Source organism: Ranitomeya imitator, chromosome 9 (genome assembly GCF_032444005.1).
Source record: "Ranitomeya imitator isolate aRanImi1 chromosome 9, aRanImi1.pri, whole genome shotgun sequence".
In the NCBI taxonomy this organism is placed as follows: Eukaryota; Metazoa; Chordata; class Amphibia; order Anura; family Dendrobatidae; genus Ranitomeya; species Ranitomeya imitator.
In genome coordinates, this window is record NC_091290.1 from 132,030,561 (window position 1) to 132,050,032 (window position 19,472).

Consider the following 19,472-nt stretch of genomic DNA (forward strand, 5'->3'; position numbering starts at 1 on the left):
TCACGTTATACATATTTATTAAGTCTTCTGGCAGCTTAAATGCAGCACTTATCTGTATTGGGGTTATCCTTCTAGTGATCTATAGGCCAGCTAATAATATAATGTAACTGCTCTATATACACTTGTGCGGACACATTCGCAGCCCTGTTTACAGTCCAGGAAAGCTGCTGCTGCTGAAATGTGTCCTCCGCACACGACAAACTCATTTTCAGCGACGCAGGGCTTTTATGAAGCTATAAAACAAAAAAGAGATCTGCACGTCTATTTTTTATGATAAAGGACCCAGCTGCTAAAGGTCCACCGGTCCTCAGACCATAGAAAAAAAAAAAAACACAGGAAAGGAGAGTTGTGGTTGTTCTGCGCTGCTGGTAGTTAAAATAGTAGATCCAGGTCCACGCAAAGAGGTTTTGTGGATTATTATGCGAATGCTTTCAAAGCATACCCGCTTCTTCATCAGGACAAAAAAAAAATAAAATACACCATCTGACACGATGTGAAAATTGATATAGACAAAAAAAATGGCAATAAAGTGAATTTTGTGCTGCCAGTGGATCAAGGATGAGGTGGTACTTGGCCTCCAGAAACGTGGAATGTCGAAATCTAAAACTTCTTCATTAGGACAAACCCCAATGTGCAGGAGAGAGGCACAATGCAGGTATAAATAGACCGAACATTAAAAAAGGCGCTTAGGTCACCAGACTTGAAATGTCATATGATCGGAAAAATGTTTTTTTTCAGAAAAAGCAATAATAAAGAAAGCAAAGACTTGTTTTGTTGCAATAAACATTAAAAATAGTTTGCAATGTATATATGAGTAACCATGTAGGAAAAATAAAAATACAAAAATATAATGGATGGCTTCCATCAGTTTTATTTTTTCTGCATTATTTTAGCATTTTATAGTTTTGTATCGTTTGTCTTCGTGAAGAGGTGTTGAACTTGGAAACGCGTTAAAAAAATAAAATAAATAAATAAATCACATTTCCAGATACTAATTATTTCTCATCCTTGATCCACTAGTGACACTGAATTAACCCTTTTTTTTTTTGCTTATATCGATCTGTAGGTCTGCAGCAGTCTAAGCCTATTAGCGGTAGTGGTCACACCACCATACCAGGTGAACACCATAGCCTTTGACCTCTCCATGGTCACTCGGATAAAACCCTACTGTGCTTATTGTTTTTTCAGGTTTTCCCTTAATTTCACCATCAAACGCCAAGTAATGAACCCAGAGAACGGCACCCAGGTCCGAGCAAAGCACTGGAGACTTCCGCTGGCCGCAACACACACAAGGAACACAAAAGGAAAGACTGTTCTTTATACGGTGCAGAAATATTCACAGACATGTTGTACTGATAATCTGCTGAAAATAAAACTTTTTTAATTAGCAAACATTCCCGGCTAATAGATATAGTGGCTCGCATTAGCCTCACTTTCTTCTTTGTAAGGAACTCTTTTGCTCCTATATAGTCGCCAATTACACAACATGTCGTGTAATTAAACCCCTCCGGAAATCGGCATTATTGGAAATATAGGAATATACACAATGTGGTGCCTGAACAGTCCATCACAGCATAGACTCCTGGTCAGTCTGGATATTGGTACAGTATACCGAGGGCATAGGGGTTCGGGTAATGAGATTGCCGCCTTAGGTACTGGCCTATAATTTCCATTTTTTTTCTGTTGAATGCAATCGTGTGTGGTCCTGGTTCTCAGCCATCTTGTACGGTTTTTTATGGGATTACCAGTAAGAAGCCGCCACTTTTTGTAATACATATCCAGTGCCGGGAACCTCCGGACACATTTACATACATCGATGTTGAATTCTGGCCTGTGCTGCCATTACTTTGCATGAAACCCCCCCGACATACTGTAAGCAATCGCTTCAATCATTTTATGGAAACATGTCCACACATTTCTGGGGATTGTATACGCCGGTCTGTATTTTATTACTCGTTTACATGAAGTTGGCAGGCCGCGGCGTGGATGGCGGGCACGTAAGTGCGAGGTGGCTAAGAGGAGCGAGTTATGTCAGCCTGCTGACATTACACCGATGTGTGACAAGTCCCGTTTTTCCACTCTAAATTCTTACAGGACGGATACACGAACCGTCACGTCTGAAATTCTCTTATTAAATAATCAGATATTCCATCCTCGACCACCAAAACTTGATGAATTACTTTTTGGGTGGCGGTAAAAATTAACATTTCTGTTCCATGAAAATTAAACTTCCTGAAATGATATCCTCAAAGCTACAAAATACGCAATGAGGTTCCTTTAATCAGCGGCTGAATGAGACCAGATTAATGGCTGCATTGCTCAGTGTTGATACAAGTCAAGATTTATATTTCAGCCAACGGCCAACGTCCTCTTCACATGACTGCGCCGATTCTTTTCCCCGAGCTATTTACTTTTTCATGCAAACCTCTAAAAATCGGCTGCTGCTCTTCGCAAAGACAGAATTAGATTAATGAAATTGTAGATGCTTGCGGTCACCACCAAGGGGAGCTAAATGAAGACAGTGCAAAACAGTAAAGTACCAAGTCGCCCCCTTGTGGTGGTTACCAGCATATTCACCTATCACGTGGATTTTTTTTTAGATTTTATTTACGTTCCAGGAAAAGGAAGGAGATTTGTGTGAATATATATATATATATATATATATATATATATATATATATATATATATATATATATATATATATATATATATATATATATATATACACAGTGGGGCAAAAAAGTATTTAGTCAGTCAGCAATAGTGCAAGTTCCACCACTTAAAAAGATGAGAGGCGTCTGTAATTTACATCATAGGTAGACCTCAACTATGGGAGACAAACTGAGAAAAAAAAATCCAGAAAATCACATTGTCTGTTTTTTTAACATTTTATTTGCATATTATGGTGGAAAATAAGTATTTGGTCAGAAACAAAATTTCATCTCAATACTTTGTAATATATCCTTTGTTGGCAATGACAGGGGTCAAACGTTTTCTGTAAGTCTTCACAAGGTTGCCACACACTGTTGTTGGTATGTTGGCCCATTCCTCCATGCAGATCTCCTCTAGAGCAGTGATGTTTTTGGCTTTTCGCTTGGCAACACGGACTTTCAACTCCCTCCAAAGGTTTTCTATAGGGTTGAGATCTGGAGACTGGCTAGGCCACTCCAGGACCTTGAAATGCTTCTTACGAAGCCACTCCTTCGTTGCCCTGGCGGTGTGCTTTGGATCATTGTCATGTTGAAAGACCCAGCCACGTTTCTTCTTCAATGCCCTTGCTGATGGTAGGAGGTTTGCACTCAAAATCTCACGATACATGGCCCCATTCATTCTTTCATGTACCCGGATCAGTCGTCCTGGCCCCTTTGCAGAGAAACAGCCCCAAAGCATGATGTTTCCACCACCATGCTTTACAGTAGGTATGGTGTTTGATGGATGCAACTCAGTATTCTTTTTCCTCCAAACACGACAAGTTGTGTTTCTACCAAACAGTTCCAGTTTGGTTTCATCAGACCATAGGACATTCTCCCAAAACTCCTCTGGATCATCCAAATGCTCTCTAGCAAACTTCAGACGGGCCCGGACATGTACTGGCTTTATCAGTGGGACACGTCTGGCACTGCAGGATCTGAGTCCATGGTGGCGTAGTGTGTTACTTATGGCAGGCCTTGTTACATTGGTCCCAGCTCTCTGCAGTTCATTCACTAGGTCCCCCGCGTGGTTCTGGGATTTTTGCTCACCGTTCTTGTGATCATTCTGACCCCACGGGGTGGGATTTTGCGTGGAGCCCCAGATCGAGGGAGATTATCAGTGGTCTTGTATGTCTTCCATTTTCTAATTATTGCTCCCACTGTTGATTTCTTCACTCTAAGCTGGTTGGCTATTGCAGATTCAGTCTTCCCAGCCTGGTGCAGGGCTACAATTTTGTTTCTGGTGTCCTTTGACAGCTCTTTGGTCTTCACCATAGTGGAGTTTGGAGTCAGACTGTTTGAGGGTGTGCACAGGTGTCTTTTTATACTGATAACAAGTTTAAACAGGTGCCATTACTACAGGTAATGAGTGGAGGAAAGAGGAGACTCTTAAAGAAGAAGTTACAGGTCTGTGAGAGCCAGAAATCTTGATTGTTTGTTTCTGACCAAATACTTATTTTCCACCATAATATGCAAATAAAATGTTAAAAAAACAGACAATGTGATTTTCTGGATTTTTTTTTCTCAGTTTGTCTCCCATAGTTGAGGTCTACCTATGATGTAAATTACAGACGCCTCTCATCTTTTTAAGTGGTGGAACTTGCACTATTGCTGACTGACTAAATACTTTTTTGCCCCACTGTATATATATATAGTTAGGTCCATATATACTTGGACAGAGACAACATTTTTCTAATTTTGGTTATAGCCATTACCACAATGAGTTTTAAACAAAACAATTCAGATGCAGTTGAAGTTCAGACTTTCAGCTTTCATTTGAGGGTATCCACATTAAAATTGGATGAAGGGTTTAGGAGTTTCAGCTCCTTATCATGTGCCACCCTGTTTTTAAAGGGACCAAAAGTAATTGGACAGATTAAATAATTTTAACCCCTCTGTGACCTTAGACGTACTATCCCGTCGAGGTGCCCTGGGCTTATCTGACCCTGGACGGGATAGTACGTCATAGCCGATCGGCCGCGCTCACGGGGGGAGCGCGGCCGAGTGTCAGCTGCTTATCGCAGCTGACATCCGGCACTATGTGCCAGGAGCGGTCACGGACCACCCCCGGCACATTAACCCCTGGCACACCGCGATCAAAGATGATCGCGATGTGCCGGCGGTGCAGGGAAGCACCGCGCAGGGAGGGGGCTCCCTTCGGGCTTCCCTGAGACCCCCGGAGCAACGCGATGTGATCGCGTTGCTGCGAGGGTCTCACCTCCCTCCCTGCTCCCTCCAGCCCCGGATCCAAGATGACCGCGGATCCGGGTCCTGCAGGGAGGGAGGTGGCTTCACAGAGCCTGCTCAGAGCAGGCACTGTGAAGGCTGCAGCGCTGCATGTCAGATCAGTGATCTGACAGAGTGCTGTGCAAACTGTCAGATCACTGATCTGTGATGTCCCCCCCTGGGACAAAGTAAAAAAGTAAAAAAAAAAATTTTCCAAATGTGTAAAAAAAATAAAAAAAAATATTCCAAAATAATGAAAAAAAAAAAAAATATTATTCCCATAAATACATTTCTTCATCTAAATAAAAAAAAAAAAAACCAATAAAAGTACACATATTTAGTATCGCCGCGTCCGTAACGACCCGACCTATAAAACTGTCCCACTAGTTAACCCCTTCAGTAAACACCGTAAGAAAAAAAAAAAAAAAACGAGGCAAAAAACAACGCTTTATTATCATACCGCCGAACAAAAAGTGGAATAACACGCGATCAAAAGGACAGATATAAATAACCATAGTACCGCTGAAAGCGTCATATTGTCCCGCAAAAAAAGAGCCGCCATACAGCATCATCAGCAAAAAAATAAAAAAGTTATAGTCCTGAGAATAAAGCGATGCAAAAATAATTATTTTTTCTGTAAAATAGTTTTTATCGTATAAAAGCGCCAAACCATAAAAAAATGATATAAATGAGGTATCGCTGTAATCGTACTGACCCGAAGAATAAAACTGATTTATCAATTTTACCAAACGCGGAACGGTATAAACGCCTCCCCCAATAGAAATTCATGAATAGCTGGCTTTTGGTCATTCTTCCTCACAAAAATCGGAATAAAAAGCGATCAAAAAATGTCACGTGCCCAAAAATGTTTTCAATAAAAACGTCAACTCGTCCCGCAAAAAACAAGACCTCACATGACTCTGTGGACCAAAATATGGAAAAATTATAGCTCTCAAAATGTGGTATTGCAAAAAATATTTTTTGCAATAAAAAGGGTCTTTCAGTGTGTGACGGCTGCCAATCATAAAAATCCGCTAAAAAACTCGCTATAAAAGTAAATCAAACCCCCCTTCATCACCCCCTTAGTTAGGGAAAAATAAAAAAAAATGTATTTATTTCCATTTTCCCATTAGGGCTAGGGTTAGGGCTAGGGTTAGGGCTAGGGCTAGGGTTAGGGTTAGGGCTAGGGTTAGGGCTAGGGCTAGGGTTAGGGCTAGGGTTAGGGCTAGGGTTAGGGTTAGGGTTGGGGCTACAGTTAGGGTTGGGGCTAAAGTTAGGGTTAAGATTACATTTACAGTTGGGAATAGGGTTGGGATTAGGGTTAGGGGTGTGTCAGGGTTAGAGGTGTGGTTAGGGTTACCATTGGAATTAGGGTTAGGGGTGTGTTTAGATTAGGGTTTCAGTTATAATTGGGGGGTTTCCACTGTTTCGGCACATCAGGGGCTCTCCAAACACGACATGGCGTCCGATCTCAATTCCAGCCAATTCTGCGTTGAAAAAGTAAAACAGTGCTCCTTCCCTTCCGAGCTCTCCTGTGTGCCCAAACAGGGGTTTACCCCAACATATGGGGTATCAGCGTACTTAGGACAAATTGGACAACAACTTTTGTGGACCAATTTCTCCTGTTACCCTTGGGAAAATACAAAACTGGGGGCTAAAAAATAATTTTTGTGGGAAAACAAAAAGATTTTTTATTTTCACCGCTCTGCGTTATAAACTGTAGTGAAACACTTGGGGGTTCAAAGTTCTCACAACACATCTAGATAAGTTCATTGAGGGGTCTAGTTTCCAATATGGGGTCACTTGTGGGGGGTTTCTACTGTTTAGGTACATTAGGGGCTCTGCAAACGCAATGTGACGCCTGCAGACCAATCCATCTAAGTCTGCATTCCAAATGATGCTCCTTCCCTTCCGAGCCCTCCCATGCGCCCAAACGGTGGTTCCCCCCCACATATCGGGTATCAGCGTACTCAGGACAAATTGGACAACAACATTTAGGGTCCAATTTCTCCTGCTAACCTTGGAAAAATACAAAACTGGGGGCTAAAATATAATTTTTGTGGAAAAAAAAATATTTTTTATTTGCATGGCTCTGCGTTATAAACTGTAGTGAAATACTTGGGGGTTCAAAGCTCTCACAACACATCAAGATGAGTTCCTTAGGGGGTCTACTTTCCAAAATGGTGTCACTTGTGGGGGGTTTCTACTGTTTAGGTACATTAGGGGCTCTGCAAACGCAATGTGACGCCTGCAGACCATTCCATCTAAGTCTGCATTCCAAATGGCGCTCCTTCCCTTCCGAACCCTCCCATGCGCCCAAACGGTGGTTCCCCCCCACATATGGGGTATCAGCGTACTCAGGACAAATTGGACAACAACTTTTGGGGTCCAATTTCTCCTGTTACCCTAGGGAAAATACAAAACTGGGGGCTAAAAAATAATTTTTGTGGGAAAAAATTGTTTTATTTTTATGGCTCTGCATTATAAACTTCTGTGAAGCACTTGGTGGGTCAAAGTGCTCACCACACATCCAGATAAGTTCCTTAGGGGGTCTACTTTCCAAAATGGTGTCACTTGTGGGGGGTTTCAATGTTTAGGCACATCAGTGGCTCTCCAAACGCAACATGGCGTCCCATCTCAATTCCTGTCAATTTTGCATTGAAAAGTCAGATAGCGCTCCTTCCCTTCCGAGCTCTCCCATGCGCCCAAACAGTGGTTTACTGCCACATATGGGGTATCAGCGTACTCAGGACAAATTGGACAACAACTTTTTGGGTCCAATTTCTCCTGTTACCCTTGGTAAAATAAAACAAATTGGAGCTGAAGTAAATTTTTTGTGTAAAAAAGTTAAATGTTCATTTTTATTTAAACATTCCAAAAATTCCTATTAAACACCTGAAGGGTTAATAAACTTCTTGAATGTGGTTTTGAGCACCTTGAGGGGTGCAGTTTTTAGAATGGTGTCACACTTGGGCATTTTCTATCATATAGACCCCTCAAAATGACTTCAAATGAGACGTGGTCCCTAAAAAAAAATGGTGTTGTAAAAATGAGAAATTGCTGGTCAACTTTTAACCCTTATAACTCCCTAACAAAAAAAAAAATTGGTTCCAAAATTATGCTGATGTAAAGGAGACATGTGGGAAATGTTACTTATTAAGTATTTTGTGTGACATATCTCTGTGATTTAATTGCATAAAAATTCAAAGTTTGAAAATTGCGAAATTTTCAAAACTTTCGCCAAATTTCCGTTTTTTTCACAAATAAACGCAGGTACTATCAAAGAAATTTTACCACTATCATGAAGTACAATATGTCACGAGAAAACAATGTCAGAATCACCAGGATCCGTTGAAGCGTTTCGGAGTTATAACCTCATAAAGGGACAGTGGTCAGAATTGTAAAAATTGGCCTGGTCATTGACGTGCAAACCACCCTTGGGGGTAAAGGGGTTAAATTAAATGTTCATTTTTAGTACTTGGGTTGAAAACGATTTGTTGGCAATGACTGCCTGAAGTCTTGAACTCATGAACATCACCAGACGCTGTGTTTCCTCCTTTTTGATGCTCGGCCAGGCCTTCACTGCGGTGGTTTTCAGTTGCTGTTTGTTTGTGGGCCTTTCTGTCTGAAGTTTAGTCTTTAACAAGTGAAATGCTGCTCAATTGGGTTGAGATCAGGTGACTGACTTGGCCATTCAAGAATATTCCACTTCTTTGCTTTAATAAACTCCTGGGTTGCTTTGGCTTTATGTTTTGGGTCATTGTCCATCTGTAGTATGAAACGACGACCAATCAGTTTGGCTGCATTTGGCTGGATCTGAGCACACAGTATGGCGGCTCTGAAGACCTCAGAATTCATTCGGCTGCTTCTGTCCTGTGTCACATCATCAATAAACACTAGTGACCCAGTGCCACTGGCAGCCATGCATGCCCAAGCCATCACACTGCCTCCGCCGGGTTTTACAGATTATGTGGAATGCTTTGGATCATGAGCTGTACCACACCTTCGCCATACTTTTCTCTTTCCATCATTCTGGTAGAGGTTGATGTTGGTTTCATCTGTCCAAAGAATGTTCTTCCAGAACGGTGCTGGCTTTTTTAGATGTTTTTTAGCAAAGTCCAGTCTAGCCTTTTTATTCTTGATGCTTATGAGTGGCTGCACCGTGCTGTGAACCCTCTGTAGTTACTTTCATGCAGTCTTCTCTTTATGGTAGATTTGGATATTGATACGCCGACCTCCTGGAGAGTGTTGGTCACTTGGTCGGCTGTTGTGAAGGGGTTTCTCTTGACCATGGAGATTATTCTGCGATCATCCACCACTGTTGTCTTCCGTGGGCGCCCAGGTCTTTTTACATTGATGAGTTCACCAGTGCTTTCTTTCTTTCTCAGGATGTACCAAACTGTAGATTTTGCCACTCCTAATATTGTAGCAATTTCTCGGATGGGTTTTTTCTGTTTTCGCAGCTTAAGGATGGCTTGTTTCACCTGCATGGAGAGCTCCGTTGACCGCATGTTTACTTCACAGCAAAACCTTCCAAATGCAAGCACCACACCTCAAATCAACTCCAGGCCTTTTATCTGCTTAATTGAGAGTGACATAATGAAGGGATTGCCCACACCTGTCAATGAAATAGCCTTGGAGTCAATTGTCCAATTACTTTTGGTCCCTTTAAAAACAGGGTGGCACGTGTTAAGGAGCTGAAACTCCTAAACCCTTCATCCAATTTTACTGTGGATACCCTCAAATGAAAGCTGAAAGTCTGAACTTCAACTGCATCTGAATTGTTTTGTTTAAAATTCATTGTGGTAATGTCTATAACCAAAATTAGAAAAATGTTGTCTCTGTCCAAATATATATGGACCTAACTGTATATATGTCTAAGGGGTACTTCCATCTGTCTGTCTGTCTTTTTGTCTGCAACTTCCGTAACGGAAATCCCGCGTCGCTGATTGGTCTCGCCAGCTGCCGGTCATGGCTGCCGCAACCAATCTGCGACGGGCACAGTCCAATTAGTCCCTCCCTACTCCCCTGCAGTCAGTGCCCGGCGCCCGCATACTCACCTCCACTCACATAGGGTTAATGCCAGCGGTAACGGGGGCCGCGGGTACCGCACTCCGTAACCGCTGCGATTAACCCTGTGTGACCAAGATTTTACCATTGATGCTGCATATGCAGCATCAATAGTGAAAAGATCTAATGTTCCAAAAAAAAAAAAAAAAAAAGGTTATTCTCACCCTCGGACGTGGCGCACTGTCCTCGGCAGTGCAAGCGGCAGGTTCCGGTGCTAAGGATGCTATGCGAGAAGGACCTGCCATGACATCACGGTCATGTGACCGTGACGTCATCACAGGTCCTGCGCTCATACGAACCCTGGGACCGGAAGCTGCCACGTGCACCGCACACAGGCGACAGCACTACAAAGGGCCCTCGGAAGGGGAGTATATGTTTATTTTAAGTCTTTTTTAACCTGTTACATACGTGGCTGGGCAATATACTACGTCATTGGGCAATATACTACATGGCTGGGCAATATACTATGTGGCTGGTGCAATATACTACGTGGCTGAGCAATATACTACGTGGCTGAGCAATATACTACGTGGCTGGGCAATATACTACGTCACTGGGCAATATACTACGTGACTATTACGTATACTACTGCCCACGCAGTATATTGCAGCCATGCTGTATATAACACTGCCTATGTAGTATATAGCACAGCCCACGGAGTATATCACACAGCCCACGGAGTATATAACACAGCCCACATAGTAGATAACACTGCCTATGTAGTATATAGCAGCCACGCGGTATATAACACAGCCCACGTAGTATACAGCAGTGTGGGTACCATATCCCTGTTAAAAAAAAATAATTAAAATAAAAAATAGTTATATACTCACCCCTGGGATCCAGCGAAGCTCCGGCGATACGCGCGCGGCCGCCGCCATCTTCCGTTCCCAGGATGCATTGCGAAATTACCCAGATAACTTAGCCGTCTCGCGAGACCGCTAAGTCTTCTGGGTAATTTCGCAATGCATCGACGGGAACGGAAGATGGCGGCCGGCGCGAGCGGCTCAGCGGACTACGGAGGGTGAGTATAGCAGATTTTTGGTTTTTCATTATTTTTAACATTACATTTTTTTCTATTGATGCTTTATAGGCAGCATCAATAGTAAAAAGTTGGGGACACACAGGGTTAATAGCGGCGGTAACGGTAACCACGGCATAACGCGTTCCGTTACCGACGGCATTAACCCTGTGTGAGCGGTGGCTGGAGGGGAGTATGCGGGCGCTGGGCACTGACTGTGGGGAGGAAGGAGCGGCCATTTTCTCCCGGACTGTGCCCGTCGCTGATTGGTCGTGGCTGTTTTGCTGCGACCAATCAGCGACTTGGATTTCCATGACAGACAGAGGCCGCGACCAATGAATATCCGTGACAGAAAGACAGACGGACAGACAGACAGACGGAAGTGACCCTTAGACAATTATATAGTAGATTATTCTGAGAATGTTTCTCGGACCGATTATTATATATAAATGTGTATTAGCAAGATTTTAGCGCGTCTATGGGAATTTTTGCACCTTCATTCATTAGTGCATTTGTGAGGTCGGACCTCGATTGTGAGCCCGGCCTGTCCCAATTTAACGTCTAGTTTATCCAAAAGGTACATTGAGGTCCGGCCAGGTTCTTCCACCAATCACATGTTTATGGACCTTGTGCACTGGGCACAGTAATGGGAATGAGAAATAAAAGCCTTCGCCAAAGCTAGAAGCTTCAATCGTGCACGGTATATAGACCGTATGTATGCTGTACAATATCTAAGAACTTTCTTTAGTACAATGTCCCTTGTCTTCACTGCTAGTCGGTCAATAAACCCATGAGGGCTGACAATGGGGAAATGGTCCGACAACATATAGGATTAAAACTGAATCAGCCGAGCTGGTAAATGTGGTAAGGAATAGCCCGCCCCTGGTCTTAGTCCAGTCCATATGATCGGCATATACAGACTAGAGCAGGGGTCCCCAACTCCAGTCCTCAAGGCCCACCAACAGGTCATGTTTTCAGGATTTCCTTTGCATTGCACAGGTGATGCAATTATTACCTGGGCAAGACTAAGGAAATCCTGAAAACATGACATGTTGGTGGGCCTTGAGGACTGGAGTTGGGGACCCCTGGACTAGAGAACATCTTATGATCCAAATAAATTAATAATAAACCAACGAATGATGAAACAAGCCCTTAGTAGGACAATACGGCTATCTTCACCATCTTCTGGTAGCACAATATCCTCCTACAGGTTTGCCGACCTTGTCGTTCGCAGACTATGAGCTGCCCAAAGTGTCAACAGAAAGTCAACATTGCGAAGGTCTTCTATTCAAAAAGTATAGAAAAAGCCTTCTAATGGAAAGAGGCGTCTGATAACGAGTCAACAACGTAATCGCCTCTTTTTACGATGGGTCAACAGACTCCTAGTCATAATGTAGTGAAGGACACACGAAGACCCTACATAAACCCTGGGGGAGAGCGGTAATCCATAGTATGAAGACATTAAAGGCCATTTATCAGAACTGGGAATGAATTGTATAGAATTACATTATAGTATATACCAGGATTACATTGTAGCAGTCTTCTGCCTCCAATTTCCGCGATCAAAGTGGGATATAAAAGCTGGAAAGGTGCCGGGCCTAAAAGGGTCTAGAAAACCCATATACTAGAATCGTTTATCCCCATACAGTTTGCACTGACATTGACATCAAAGCCCTGTTCATATAAAAGGTGGATGTGCTGCAAAATATTGGTTTCCTCTCGGGGTCTTATTTTCCCCTCAAGTTTAGATGCGGATGCCTACCTATCCCCTACCAAAGGCATTGCATAAAAAGGAGTAAAAGCATGCTAAATGAGAAATGTTCCCACGGTGTGTATCCATATAGCTTCATTCATACGCATTTACAATCTTGGACAAAGTTACAATAAACAATATCTAGTAAAGGAAACCATTAAAAGCCTTGTAAAAAAAAGCCAAGTAAAGAGACACTGTGCCGGACACCGTACTTCACAGTTAAGCAATAAAATTATAAAGTTACTGCTTTTTGTTTAAGTTTTTTAAAAAGGCAAGACCCAAGACGTGGCATATGATGGAGAAGGGCTCATTTATAATTCGTTGTTACCGATCGAGAAAAAACGATCCCTACAGATGAAGAACGACGGCCGATCAGGACGCATTTACAGATTACGCAGAATACAAAGCACAGTAAACGGGCAGCCGATCACCATACGAACAAGAAGAACACTTGTTTGTCGGGTGAAATGATTTTTAGGTTTGCTTTGTGCAGATATGACTTGTGCTGCTGAGAAAAATGCTGGCTGTTTGCACAGAACGATCTATTAGCGATTGTTCTGTGCACATCAGAAGAACGATCAGCCGGTCTAAATAGTGACTATCAATCCGCATTTACATGGACAATTGACGGTCGTTTACGGGGCTGGTCGGCCAGTGTAAACGAGCTTAGGCGATTGTCTATAGCTATATGACAATATGACAAAGTGGCACATACCTTGCCCACAGCTCCGGCGGAGGGAAGAAATTCTGAATGAATGGAGACTGGTAACCGTACAGACAGATGATGTGACCACCGGTGAAAAAGCCAACCATGACACTGAGGGTGTTTAATCCCACGTGGCTGATGGGGAGGTGGCAAGCCCACCAGGTGCACAGGCCAACAAAGGCTAAGTAATAGACTGCCGAAAAACCAGAAGGCACGGTGATGCCTGCAAGAAAAACAGGATGCATATTCACACCATTCTTAGGCTATATCACACACAGAGTTTTTCAAGCAGTTTTTCGGAGTGGAAACCCTGAATCGTACTCAATAACTGCTCCAAAAACTCAGCAAAAATACCCCATGTGCAGATACCATTACAGCGGTTTTCCCTAATAGAGATTTATCATCTATCCACATAATCGGTAATAAGTGTCTGATCGCTGGGGCTCCCCACTAATCCTTAGAATTGGGAACCCAAAGACCCCGTTGCTTTTCACCGCATGACCAGAGTGGACAGGTGATAAACGACGATTATGGAAAAACGACAAAAATGTAGCTTTATAAATGCGGTCTAAGGGGTAACGTTTCTCCTTGTGGAGGGTGACAAGCCAGGCCTGGCAGTTCAGAGTGAGGAGACTTATAAGCCATGTATGCATGAAATAAATATCCCTTTAGGTGACCAACAAAATGCAGAAGAATAAAGGACGTGCTGCGTTTGCAGCCGAATTAAGGGATATTTTAGCATCAGGAATAAGTTGGCCAACCAATTTTTCAGAGTAACCTGCTCAACTTCATTTCAATACATATTGTTTGCGTCTTTAATCTTGTATACAGATACTAACTATATGGATGCTTTACATTGAGTCAGATCTATGTATTAAAGGCTGCCTGAACCACTGGCTATATACTTCTGCAGCCGTGTATGTTTTACTCCTAAACGCTGCAGATACATGAATATGTACACCCGTGGTTCAAGCAGCATTAACCTTTGGTCAGGTTCCCTTGGCACTACCATACTGTGCCTAGCACGACAAGCAGCGTAGCCTCATTACCTGCCAGAGCCAGCAGCAAAAGAGCCAGCGATTTCCACACGGCTTCCAATAGTTTGTGTGCAGCTTCTCTGAGCCGTGAGGCCAGCACGCCATCCTGCAGAGACATCTGAATTTCCTCATTATCTTTTTTACCCTCTGGAACTTCATCTTCAGTCACTACTGCTTGGTGTTCCTCTTCCTCCTGCTAAATAGAAAAAAAAAAAAAAGGGATGAGACACGTACGGCCTTATTTTTCTTTCAGACTTGGAACGAATGATAATCAACAATTGCAAAATTGATGGAAACAGACAACGATCAAACGTTGGGTGACATGTAACACTTGAATGATTGTGATAGCCGATCAACGACAGTCCATCATCGCCTGGAAAGAAGTGGATAAAGAGTTAGTCGGGTCACTATTTTGCTTGTCCTCTTTGGTTTTTGTTAGAACGAACTCTTGTAGATAAGCGGATCGTCGATTTTCCTGCAGATGGGAACCTAATAGATCGAAACTAAACTTGTAGAATACCCTTAAAAAACAAAAGTGTTTGTGCTTGGAGAACGGTCTATTGAAGTATTTGCAGAGAGATCAAAAGTGTTCTTCAGTGACCTGGATAATAAAATCTCAAGATGGTGAACCCAAAAAGGGGAAAAAAATTGGGAATAGGGTTAAGTTATGTAATAAATTATTAAATAATACATAGGCGGAAAAGTCAGTATCACAGCACAAACGTACAGATTCCTGCACGCCGCTCTACGCCAACATTATGACATTGTCAGGATGAAACAAGTCTGAACCACAGAAGCTTCCATTCTTCTCTCACAGTGAAGGACGACGAGAACGTCTCGGGGAGAGCGATCTGCTCAGTTCTTGGCATAGTCTGGGACTAAGTGAATTTCCAGCACCCTTTAGTCACACAATACACATCTGCCGGTCACGGGTCTAATTCCACTCTGGCATCTCCTTAGAACTTCGAGTCCTGACCCAGCGTGAAAGGAGCCAAATCACCGGATCCCCATAAGATTGTACCCTCGGGCGGAAAAGCAAGCATTGACGGAGCGTATGTATATTACAGATAGCGTAGAGTTAAACCATTACAACATCTGCTCATACAGAACAGCCTGGGTGACGGGTTACTGACAGTAGGGGAGGTCACGTGGTCGGCACAGCTGGTTGTGCCAACATCAACGTAAATAAACACAACGGGCAAACAGAAAAAAGAAAACTGGCTGGGAGTTGTGCCGGACATCTCGGCACATGCACGGAGGGAGGGTGTAGTGGAAAAATGCAGGGGAAAGGAAACAGAGAAGGGGGTTAGATAGGAGAGAAGTGAACAGTCGAAAAATGAAATATGACATGAAAATAAATATAACAGCAAAGGGACGAGTTAAGTCAACATTCTCCCACGTATAACCCGATCCTGGTGTAGACAAGCTGTAGCTGCCGAGAACAGAGGACGGTTAATAAATCAGGACATGGGGGTGTAGAAAATTATATGGTATGGAAAAGGCTGGTATAAAAACCCCTGGAGAAGTGAGGTTACGGGAAGTGCGCGGGCGTAATAGACACACAGCAACGCCACAGCCCCGCCAGCTCTTATTCTGGCCACCGATCCCACCTGCTCTAGAAGCTCTGATGACCTGCTCAGTCTCTCACGCGGCGTCGGACATTTCGGTCGTCGGGTCAAACGATTGCACAAGCCGAGGCAAATCGCAGACACTAGGAACATGCCGAAATCTGGGGCCACCATCCGCACTGTATTAGGAATGTCGTAGATATCCAACCTAGAGGGAAGCAAGAAAGATTGTGAGAGACACGGAACCAAGATTAAAATGTATCGCCTATCCACAGGAAAGGGGTCAATTTCCTGATTGCTGGTACCACCACTCTCAACCAGGACTCTGGTTGATCATTCATATCTCTGCTCCATAGAGAATGGGTGGAGTGGTGCCGTCAGTGATTGACCACCACTCCATTCATACAAAGCTCTTCAAAGCCCCAATTCTCTATATATATTGGTGAAACTCCTTTAACGACAGACAAGCATTGTGCATGGAGGTCTTCAGGATTACAAAATTCCACCAGATCCGGACCTGAAAATTGGACTTCTCTATATATCAAAGAGCTGGAAATTTTTAGGGCTCCTACTCCAGAACTTGATAACCTCATTGCCTACTTTGAGAGAGAACAAGACTTGCTAACCCGCGGCCATAGACCAACCACACTTCTTCTGTGCGGCACAGAACAATCATGAACATGATCGTTCTGTACGGATAGAACAGAATGTTGTCAGCGGTACATATCTGCCAAAAACGGAGAATTTTAGACAAGCTTAAAAATAATGGACAAAAGATGTGGTTTTGTCAGATATTAGATACATATCGATCTGTTATTGCCGGCCTATCCTAACGAAAGGTCATAAACATCAAAGTAGTGGATAACCCCCGCATTTTGTTTTGTGGATGCACGTACCTGGTAACACCAATATGGCGAGCAAGAACTTCCCAGTCACTGCCTGAAAAAGGTCGACACAAAAATAAGGTTTAGCCAGTAAAGACTGCACTCGCTCTTAAAGACTGCGCTCGCACTTAGAAGTGCTAGCGCAGTCCTTATAATATATTGCATTTGTAGAGCTGTCAGGACTTAAGGTGATATTACCGTGCCTCCCCCCATTATGCTCTGGAGTATTGAAATTGTTCACAGCAAAGACATTTTTTCAAAATCTTGCAATGCCATTCACAGGCCAATTATTTAACCAATTAAGTCATCTATTTAATGAAAAAAATAAAATAAAACACACACACAATATATATATATATATATATATATATATATATATATATATATATATATATATATATATATATATATATATATATATATATATATTTATTGTGTGTGTGTTTTATTTTATTTTTTTCATTAAATAGATGACTTAATTGGCACACATGTGTGCAAAATTGTTTGGTGAATTGGAACGCGCGGGGTTAAAATTTCACCTCACAACATAGCCTATGATGCTCTCAGGGTCCAGACGTGTGACTGTGCAAAATTTTGTGGCTGTAGCTGCGACGGTGCAGATGCCAATCCCGGACATACATACATACATACACACACGCACACGCGCGCGCGCACACACACACACATTCAGCTTTATATAGTAGATAATATATAAATATATTATTTAACCAATTAAGTCATCTATTTAATGAAAAAAATAAAATAAAACACACACACAATAAATATATATATATATATATATATATTTTGTGTGTGTGTTTTATTTTATTTTTTTCATTAAATAGATGACTTAATTGGTTAAATAATATATTTATATATTATCTACTATATAAAGCTGAATGTGTGTGTGTGTGTGTGTGTGCGCGCGCGCGTGTGCGTGTGTGTATGTATGTATGTATGTCCGGGATTGGCATCTGCACCGTCGCAGCTACAGCCACAAAATTTTGCACAGTCACACGTCTGGACCCTGAGAGCATCATAGGCTATGTTGTGAGGTGAAATTTTAACCCCGCGCGTTCCAATTCACCAAACAATTTTGCCCCTATCTACATAATGGGGAAAAAAGTGAAAGGAAAAGTGTTGGAGGCGTCGTAGCTACAGCCACAAAATTTTGCACAGTCACACGTCTGTACCCTGAGAGCCTCATAGGCTATGTTGTGAGGTGAAATTTTAACCCTGCGCTTTCCAATTCACCAAACAATTTTGCCCCCATCTACATAATGGGGAAAAAGTGAAAGGAAAAGTGTTGGAGGCGTCGCAGCTACAGCCACAAAATTTTGCACAGTCACATGTCTGGACCCTGAGAGCCTCATAGGCTATGTTGTGAGGTGAAATTTTAAACCCGCGCTTTCCAATTCACCAAACAATTTTGCCCCTATCTACATAATGGGGAAAAAGTGAAAGGAAAAGTGTTGGAGGCAAATTGACAGCTGCCAGATGTGAACAAGGGGGACTTAAAGAACTTAAAGAATGAGAGCGATGGTGCCAAAGAGTATATACCGTACAGTTGCTAAGGTGGGGCCCCGACATGGGATACTCACCACACACGGGGATATGGACACACACAAAATGCGCCACACACTACCACGTGCTTGAACACATATACCACCCTCAGCACACATTTCACCACACATACACCAACCTCGCCACATAAAAGTCGAAACACAAAAGTCGCCGCTCAAAACTCGCCATGCGCAAAACTCGCCACATGCAAAAACTAGGCTCACGCAAAACTCGTCACAAGTGCAAAACTCACCTCATGGAAAACTCGCCACACGCAAAACTTGCACACGCGGAAAAATTGCCACATGTACAAAAGTTGCAGCACATGCAAAAGTTGCCTCACACACAACTTGCACATACTCAAAAGGCACCACACATAAAACTCGCCATGCGCAAAACTTGCTGCACACAACTTGCTACACTAACCTGTCACATGCAACTCGACACACAAAAAGTTGCTACATGCATGTTGCCACACAAAACTCATCTCACAAAAGTCGCTACATGCATGTCGCCACACGCAACTCAACACACACAACTTGACAAACGAAACTCGCCCTAAAACACACACAAGTCTGGTATTAGCCTTCAAAAATAAAAATTAGATTAATAAGCAGACAAACTACAAGAGCAACAAATGTACCATATAGGAAATACGGCAGCTGTCAGTCACATGACCTGTCTATTATGTGTATGTGTGAGCTAATATATACTGCCAGGGGGAGGGCTTCCTCTTGGCTGGGGATTTATCAGGCTGCCAATTTAGCTTACAAATACTGAGGTAAAAATACTGAGCAAATAATGTGTGAATGAGGTCTAATACAGGAGGAGATGACACACAGGTATATACTATATACAGGGGAGATGACACACAGATATATACTATATACATGAGAGATGACACACAGGTATATACTATATAGAGGAGATGACATACAGGTACATACTATATA

The 19,472-nt window shown here is 42.7% G+C and overlaps 1 protein-coding gene across 3 annotated transcripts in view; it reads right to left on the minus strand.

The window, feature by feature from the left end:
• Window positions 1-19,472, minus strand: part of PIEZO1 (piezo type mechanosensitive ion channel component 1 (Er blood group)) — a 167,996-nt gene that overhangs the window by 66,148 nt on the left and 82,376 nt on the right. For 2 of the 3 annotated variants that reach the window (XM_069738930.1, XM_069738932.1), the window contains exons 4-7: window positions 16,969-17,011; window positions 16,115-16,280; window positions 14,517-14,700; window positions 13,477-13,690 (exon numbers count right to left, since the gene is read on the minus strand). In XM_069738930.1, the coding sequence (XP_069595031.1) occupies window positions 13,477-13,690; window positions 14,517-14,700; window positions 16,115-16,280; window positions 16,969-17,011 (607 nt within the window). The remainder of the gene's footprint in view (window positions 1-13,476; window positions 13,691-14,516; window positions 14,701-16,114; window positions 16,281-16,968; window positions 17,012-19,472) is intronic. The other variant, XM_069738931.1, reaches the window with a different exon arrangement.